Here is an 8,331-nt window from a genome sequence, read left to right as displayed (position 1 = left end):
GTGCGTATAGTCCAGGCCATGGTTTTCCCAGTTGCAATGTATGGCTGTGAAAATGGGACCATAAGAAAGGCTGAGCGTCAAAGAATTGAGGCCTTTGAACTATGGTGTTGGAGAAGACTCCTGCGAGTCCCTTGGACTGCAAGGCGTTCAAACCGGTCAGTCCTAGAAGAGATCAACCCTGACTGCTCTTTAGAAGGCCAGATCCTGAAGTTGAAACTCAAATACTTTGGCCACCTAATGAGAAGGAAGGACTCACTGGAGAAGGGCCTAATGCTGGGGAAGATTGAGGGCAATAGAAGAAGGGGACGACAGAGAATGAGATGGCTGGATGGAGTCACTGAAGCAGTAGGTGTGAACTTGAATGGACTCCAGAAGATGGTAGAGGACAGGAAGACCTGGAGGAACATTGTCCATGGGGTCGCGATGGGTCAGACACGACTTCGCAATTAACAACAACAAATCTAATATTTACATTTCCCCCTTATTCTTCTTTAAATATTTGTCCTTATAGCCCCATTATTTCTTATTTACATTTTTCTTCCTTCATGTTCTACTTCTTACTAAGAATAATTCATATTATTATTATTATACATTATTGTACACATATTTTCATTTTTGACCTTTCCATATTTATTCTCCTCTATTATTTCTAGTCTCCAACCAGACATACACCTTGTTCCATACTATATAATACTCTGTGTCTTCCTTTTCTTTTATCTCTTTTGTTAATTTCTCCATCTCAGCACAGTCCAGGATTTTTCTTATTACTTCTTCCTCTGATGGTATATTCTCATTTTTCCAGCGCTGTGCATATGCTATTCTTGTTGCCGTTATTATATGTAAAATTAAGTACCATATTTCTTTACTATATTTTCTATTTAAAATACCCAACAAAAAGTTCTCTGGTTTCCAGTCTACAGGTTGGTCTATTATTTCTTGGATCCATTTTCTTATTGTAGACCAATATTTTTTTGCAACTGGGCATGTCCACCATAGATGATAATATGTTCCATGTACTTTTTTACATTTCCAACATGTTGGCGAATTATTCTGGAACATCTTGGCAAGCTTTGCAGGTGGAAGATGCCATCTGTAAAACATTTTCAACTGGTTTTCCTTGAATGCCGCCGACATAGTCAATTTTATATTTATTTCCCATATTTTTTCCCATTTCTCCAATTCTATATTATATCCGAGATTGTTTGTTTTGTTTTCAAATTTCCCTGTTCATTTACTAATTCCTTATATCTAATTATCTTATTTATATCCAATAGGTTTGGGTATTTCAGAGCTTCTGTTGGGGATAACCACATTGGAATTCTTGTATAATATTTTTGTTTTATTTTTTCCCAGTGACTACTTTAAAGCCCTGATGATGTTGGGTGATCCCAACGAAAGCTCGGCTCATTAAAATTTTTTACTACCTTCCTCTTGGTGATCAGTATTTATTGGTTTTATTATGGATTTACCCAAGAGTCGAACTCTGAAGATGCTGGCAGTTTTTTGGCGCCGGCCGAGCGCGCATGCGCATGGCGCAAAAAGTGCTTAGAGATGTTGCCATTTTGTCCTGGGAATTGGGACGTATAAAAGGAGGCCTGCGTGCCTTTGTTCGTTGTTGGAGTTTTGACTAAAGCACAATAAAGAGCTGTTCCAGAGACATGTGTCTTCTTCATTCACCATCGCTCCCAGGACTTAACACCCACTCTTGCAGTTTCAGATTACAAAAGATTTATTCAAAGAGGAGACATTAATTGTTGGACAATTTTTTGGGGGGAAAATTGTTGAGTTTAAATTGTTTAGTTAGACCTATATATCCATCAGCCAAAAAAAATGACTCTGAATTGTTTTGCTTAAGATTTGTAAATGTTTAACCTACTTAATGGAAATTTGTTTCCATCTGAATGGTATTTGATTAACTTGGAATTTATTGACCAAAGGAAAACAACCTGGAAGATCTCATTATAGTTCCAGTTGAAGCATTTACTACAGTTGAGCAAATTAAGTACTTGAATACTCAATTTGTGGACAGAATTCCATATAAAAATGGTCACTTAACACTTTTCATATTTCTTACTAGTAAGCCACTATCAGGAGTATTATCTGTGTTAGAAGTACAAAAAGTATATTGTATTGAATGGCTTTACTTATCCCATCCCAAAATGTTTTATCTTTTATCCAGGCTGTTGCTGAAATATTAATCTTAGGAGACAATCGAGCTTGTCCTTGAAATGGGACTGATTTAATTAATATTGTTCTTCCTATCCCAAAATTTGATTTTCAATTTTATTTTCAGAATAACTTATCTCTTTAGTGTCTTTAACTGACTATTTAGACTGTATTTCATATCATCTGCCTACACTGCAGTGCAATCCTCACCACAATGCTCAGAATTATCTGCTGCTATTTTAGCTTTCCACACCTTTTCTCAACAGACTTTTAACTTAATCTCTGACTCTCATCATGTATGCCAACTTATTTTTAATTTTACAGGTGCTTACATCATGCCCAGGATCGACCCCAATCTTATGGCTTTGTTCTTAACTTTACAGCAGCTATCCTTTGTTTCTCACATATGTATTGGTCCTTTAAGGACTGCCTTCACAAAACAAATAAAAAAGGAGGGATCAAGGGTACCTAATTTGGCATGGATAACTCGTCAAGTCAATAAAGTCCTAATAACTTTAAATCAGCTAAATATTTCTTTTCAAAAAACTACTGCCTACCAGTGTCACTTTCAGCAGAAAGCTATGCTCCATAATCCATTGGTATGTTATCTGCAATTGCCTGATAAAATCTGGTTAGGTCCAATTCCCTTACTAACTTGGGGGCGAGGCTATGCTGCTGTGCTTGCTCCTACAGTCCCTCTCTGGATTCCAGCCCAATGTATGCGACCAGCCAAAGATGTCATGGCATCAAGTCTAGAACCCAATACTGGAAATGAAGCAGGTGACTCTTCAGCCAGCACAACATCCCTTTCGCTCTCGCCATCGCAGTTGACCAACAACCTGGGGCAATGTGAAAAACCTAACATTCAAACCACAGATGGTTCTGCAGCAACAGGGAAAAGAATCTACACCAGAGAATTTATGCACTGCCATATTTGTGGTTTTAACTGCAAATTCCTTAGTCATTCTTTGCCTCTCTTTCCTTCTTAATTGCTGTGTGGGGGCTCAAGCTCTCCCACGTCATCCTTTAGAATCACGGATGAAATATAATATTTGGGTGCAATTAGCTAATGTAACACAAGTGACAGACTTTTGCATTTCTGAATCATATGATATGGAAAATCTACATCAAGCTGGGGTCATGCCTCTTACATGTTACCCCTTGATGCTATTGTTTTGCATACACCAATTGTAGCTGTGCCTACAAATCTTACTTGTGCAAAAATTGTCAATTGTACTACTTCACCTAAAAAACCTCATTGTATACATGACACTCAAAGAATTTTAAATTGTATCTCCTTTCAAGAGGTATCCTTTAATTATGCACATATATGGTTATTCAATGTCTTTTTTTCCTCTACTTTCAATTTTCCACACTGAACTACCATTAACGTACCTCAGGAACAAGTTATGTTTTGTATAAACAAATGCAAAGTTATATGTTCCCTGACTAAGACCCACTAACTACTCCAGCTTACGATAATGTCCTCACTAATAAAATAGAGAAGAGTGAGATGTGGGGAAAAATGCACGCGCAGCAAACTGCCATGCTTTCCCCCCCACAAACCTTTTGATACCCTAATGAAGCAGACTTACTGCCTCACCTACCTAAATAGGATTAAGCTACTTCATATCTCTTCCTGTAGATACAGTAATATGCTTAAGTTCCTTCCTATCTCTTCCTGCCTTTGATTAGTTCCTTTTCCTGTTTGCTCTTTACTTGGTCTTTGATCAGGTAATGTGTTACTAAAAAACTTTATGTCAGCATTTAATGGAAAAGCCTACATATGTAAAAAGGATATAAAAACCAATAAACACAGAGAAATTCTCAAGCTGTCTCAAGCTGTGACAAGCAGCTCTGCAGCAGCTTCAAACCTCTGCTCAAGAAATGCCTGCATCTTTTTCTTAGCATCTTACAATATATCTTGTAAATTTTTGTAAAGTTCCACCGAGAGCCCAACTGGGCCCAGTGTTTTTCCATTTTTTGTCGTTTTATGGCCTCTCATATCTCCATCATTGTTATTCTTTCTTCAAACATAGTTTTAAATGTCTCTGAAATTTTTGGCAATTTACTTTCTTCTAAGTATTGAACAGTTCTCTCTCTTACAGCCTCCTTTTTATCATACAATTCCTTATAGTATTCCTTAATTATCTTTTTTATTTCTTCCTTTTTGAATTGTAAACAACCTTTCCCATCTACTAAGTTATGTATTATTTTCTTCTCTTTCTGTTTTTTAAGCTTATAGGCTAGCCATCTTCCTGGCTTATTGGCATTTTCGAAGAAGTTTTGTTTTGCTCTCTTTGTCTGTTCCACCAATTTTTCTAAGTCCAACAAATTTAGCTTGTGTTTTATTATTTCCATTTCTCTTTTCAAGGTCTTTTTCTGTGGGTTTTTTTGTAATTCTATCTCTAGTCTTCTAAATTTTGCTTTTAATGATGAATATTGCTGTCTTCTTTGTTTATTTTTCTTTGCCATATACGTTATAGCTATGCCTCTAAAATACGCTTTGGCTGTGTCCCATAGATTTTGTAGTGATGTATGTTCTTCTCGGACACCTTTGGCCCAGTTTTCCCCTTCCAGGCGTTGGCTTCATTTTCACCCAAGGGGGGAGCCAAAGGCAGATTGCAATGTTTTAAAATAAGCCTATATGTGTGACCGTCTTCTTCTTCATCATCATCACCGTTCCTACTAGGTCAGCATGAAGACAAACCATCCTTGAGATTTTCAGGTCAGCAAAGAAAAATATTTTGGCTTTTTGGGCCACGAGTTCCAAGCTGAGACGCCTCCCTGTCGCCAATGAGGGGGGAGGCACTTCGGCTTGCAGTGAAGGTTGTATTGTACAAGGGTGTATTAAGCAGCTCATATGTTTTTGGGCAGGTAGGTGTTTGTGTGTGTTTGTGTGTGTGTGTGTGTGTTCGTTCATGCCCCAAGTAGGTAATTTCATCAGTGCCAGTAAGGAGTGGGGTTTCCTCTCACTTTAATATTGTTGTACAGGGGTCATTAAACTTGGCAACTTTAAGACTTGTGGACTTTAAGCTTTGCTGGTGAGGAATTCTGGGAGTTGGAGTCCATGAGTCATACAAGGCCAAGTTTGAAGACCCTGTTATAGTGTCTTGCCCTGTGGCTGTTGGTTGGGGCTGATTTTAGCAGTTCTTTGGAAATGTCTGCGAGAAAATAACCAATAAACTCAGAGAGCAACAAATAACCAAAAGTGGCAGTGAGCATTGTGTTGTGCATTGCTGGGAGAGGGGAAGGCTTCCTTTATTTATTCAGGTCTTTACTTTTAGTGTCACAGAAAACAAGAGTTTCTCGGTAGTGTTTATACTGTGTGGCAATCCTATGGAGCCACAGGTGCCTTGGCTGTAATTCAGGCAAGGGCCCAGATGTCCGAGATGGGCCCCTCCTGGGAGTCTGGGGGAAGTGACCACGCAACCCCCAGGAGGAGCATGCAGTGCCTGTGGTGACCCTGTTCTGCCTCCCCTAAAGCCACCAAGTCATCTTCGGGATGCAACAGAAGTTCCTTTGCAAGCAGACAAACAATGCAGAATGTATTGGGCCCTCTCCCCACTTTCTCCCCCAACCAAAGAGACCCCAGGCGGTGGCCTTCCCCTCCCCTTCTAAAGCACACAAGTGACATGGCCCCCAATTCCCCTCCCCTTAGCTCCAAGCCGTCCTGTCCTCAGAAGCACTTTGCTGGGCTGGGGTGGTGTCTGGCTGCCGTTCACAGCACTTCTGCAGTCCCTGTTTTCCTCCTCCATGCATTGGTTTCATTTTGAGAAGGGGGAACGCCAATGCCCCCCTCCTCCTACTCTTGGGCCAAGCGCTGCCCAGCTGGCTGCAGGACTGACCTGGGACTCTTTTTCTCTATGGATGGGGGACTCCTGCACTGCTGCTTTGAAGAGAAGCCTTCGAACCGTGACCACTGAATGGCTTTCTCTCCAGCTTGGTCCCTTTGCCAAAGACACGCTTGCCTTGGCCAAGAACCTGGCAGCTGGGCAAGCAGGGGCAGGGGCAATCCCTCGACTTGATGAGGCAGCCACAATGGCCACCAGCAACAATTTCATTTCACTTAATTATTGAGGGCATCTCATCTGGGGGAACTTATCGGTCCTGGAGCTTCCCAAAGACTCCAGAGGTCCTGGGAGCAGTTGGATAGGCTGGCAGGACCCTGGCAGAGAGATTTGGAACAGGGCTGCACCAACCTCCCTGCCCTGGAAGAAGGAGAGAGGAGAAGCACACATACCCCCTCCGCCAGGAAAGATCAGGCTGCAGGAAGGAGATCCAATTACGCTAGGCCAGGAGCTGCTCAGCCGTGGGTGCTGAAACATCCCTGAGAGAGGCAAACCATTGGGGCGTCTTTTCAAGAGCCATTTTGGAAGGGGGGGGGAAGAGAGAGAAAAAGAGGTGCATAGGGCCCTTCTAGTTGGGGGGCACAGCAATTCAGCCCTGCATTTCCTTACCTGGCTGCCTTCCAATCCTCTGCCATGGTTCCCACCTCTGCACACAGCAGCCAGGCTGTCTTCAGCAGCTCCTCTCCATTCTCATCCAGGAAAAACTGGCCCACAAAGACTGCGCTGGAGGCTGAGGGAGGAATCAGCCAGAGACTCACTGGCAGGTAATGGTGTTATAGCATTTGGGAGGGGGGAGTATGTTCCATAGATCAAACTCCCAATGGTTTATTCCAGGCCAGTGCTGGCTGGAGGCTCAAGGAATCTTATGGACTCCAATGTTTTTGGCCAGCTCTGGGTAAGGGTGAGGGTGGGGAGGGGAACATTCAGTGAAAGAACCTGCAAGAAGCAGATCTAAGGAAGGGGAGAGCCACTAGATTCCTTCCTCCCCTTCTATTTGCTTCCACCCCAAATAGTGAGTACCAGAGAAGTTCCACTTGACAACGAAGCCAAAGGTGGACTGGTGACCCAGGTGCTGGATGCCCTGCAGCACGGATGGCCGGATGGTGTTGTCGGTGGCAGTCAGGGCTGTCAGGTAGAAGCCTCTGAACACCCCAGCATTATTGCCATGGGAGATGACTATCTTGGAACCCTTCTCATTCACCCATCTGCCTGTCAGGGAGCACTAAAGGAGAACAGGAGAGGGGAGGAAAGCGAGTCAGGGCACTAGCCAAGCCCAGCTGTCCAACAGGTAGAGACTCTGGCTCCATTTTCTCTGGGGGATCTGAAAACACCCGCTGCTCCCACGTATCCGATCCCCAAGGTTGCCCACGCCGAGTGGGGCTGGCAAAGGGGCCGCATCCCAAAGTCCGTCAGTCGAGGCGACCGCCAGACCGCGTCCGGGACGACCCCCGCCTGCAGATCGCTCTGCCATCTGCGCAGCGAGCGAGAGCACCAGCCCCGGCGGCAGGCTGCCGAAATCGCGGCCGAGCACAGAGGCGGAAACGCTGGGCGTTTGTCTGTCGGGGACCCAGGGCCTCTGGCGCTCAGCGCGACGGCACCAGGTGCGGTCAACCACGAGGAAGCGGCACTCTCTGCGCAGCTCGCCGGCTCCCACCAGCTGCTCCTGCCGCCCACCCGAGCAGAGGCTGGTGGGGGGGGGAGGTTTTCCAGGGGAGGCTGGGACCCTCTGCCCGCCACCCCGCATCTGACCTTGGCGGCTCGCTCTGAGTTTTGGGGTTGGGCAAAGGTTCCGGAGCAGCCGAGCAGGAAAGCGAGGAGCCCCAGAGCTGCCAGGGCAATCGCCATGGTGATCTCCAGGAATCTAGACGTGCCAGCCCCAGGCGGGATGCCCCTTATAAAGTCCCGCTCGCACCGGCTCCCCCCATCCTGAGTTGCTGCCTCCTCCCATCCCCCCGCAGCTGGGAGGGGCAGGATACCCACCCGAGGGGTCGGACGCTTCTGCGAAATCGCTGGCTTTCTGCCAGAGCTGAGCAGCACTTCGGCAGCAAGGGGGGGAAGAGCGGGGCTGGGGCAGACCACGAAGGCCATCCTGGGGGTCCCCAGGCTTTTCTTGGTTTTTTGCCGGAACATCTTTCTCCGTTTCTGGAGAAAACTGGCGAAGGATCGGGCTGCTTTACTCAGCGATTTCGCTCCACATTAAGCCAGCCCCCCCCCCCAACACTTCCTGCCCGCACATCGTTGCCCGAGTTACTCCTTGGTCTGCCTGGTGGGGTCCGAAGGGAAGCAAGTCTGCGCCAAGCCTACTGCAGTCCAG

General features: G+C 45.1%; 1 protein-coding gene across 1 annotated transcript; it reads right to left on the bottom strand.

Moving 5' to 3' along the window:
- Positions 1–5,840: 5,840 nt before the first annotated feature.
- LOC120319805 (avidin-like) lies at positions 5,841–7,896 on the bottom strand. Its single transcript, XM_039369051.1, has 4 exons — positions 7,767–7,896; positions 7,038–7,239; positions 6,627–6,747; positions 5,841–6,496 (listed from the first exon to the last, which is right to left on the bottom strand). The coding sequence occupies exons 1-4, from the start codon at positions 7,860–7,862 to the stop codon at positions 6,457–6,459; spliced, it is 459 nt and encodes a 152-aa protein (XP_039224985.1). The 5' UTR covers positions 7,863–7,896; the 3' UTR covers positions 5,841–6,456.
- Positions 7,897–8,331: the final 435 nt, after the last annotated feature.

This window comes from Crotalus tigris, unplaced genomic scaffold (assembly GCF_016545835.1).
Source record: "Crotalus tigris isolate CLP2741 ecotype Arizona unplaced genomic scaffold, ASM1654583v1 scf7180000020963.25688851:1431469, whole genome shotgun sequence".
NCBI lineage: Eukaryota > Metazoa > Chordata > Lepidosauria > Squamata > Viperidae > Crotalus > Crotalus tigris.
Note: the sequence above shows the minus strand (reverse complement) of the source record. Positions and strands in the feature narration are given on the sequence as shown.

What these genes read in the sequence shown, in the direction of transcription:
- LOC120319805 (XM_039369051.1), bottom strand. Translation starts at nt 7,862, where the DNA reads ATGGCGATTGCCCTGGCAGCTCTGGGGCTCCTCGCTTTCCTGCTCGGC. An exon ending in ACTCAGAGCGAGCCGCCAAG is followed by an intron (nt 7,240 to 7,766) that starts GTCAGATGCGGG and finishes GTTCTCCTTTAG; the next exon opens with TGCTCCCTGACAGGCAGATG. An exon ending in TGTCAAGTGGAACTTCTCTG is followed by an intron (nt 6,748 to 7,037) that starts GTACTCACTATT and finishes TTCCTCCCTCAG; the next exon opens with CCTCCAGCGCAGTCTTTGTG.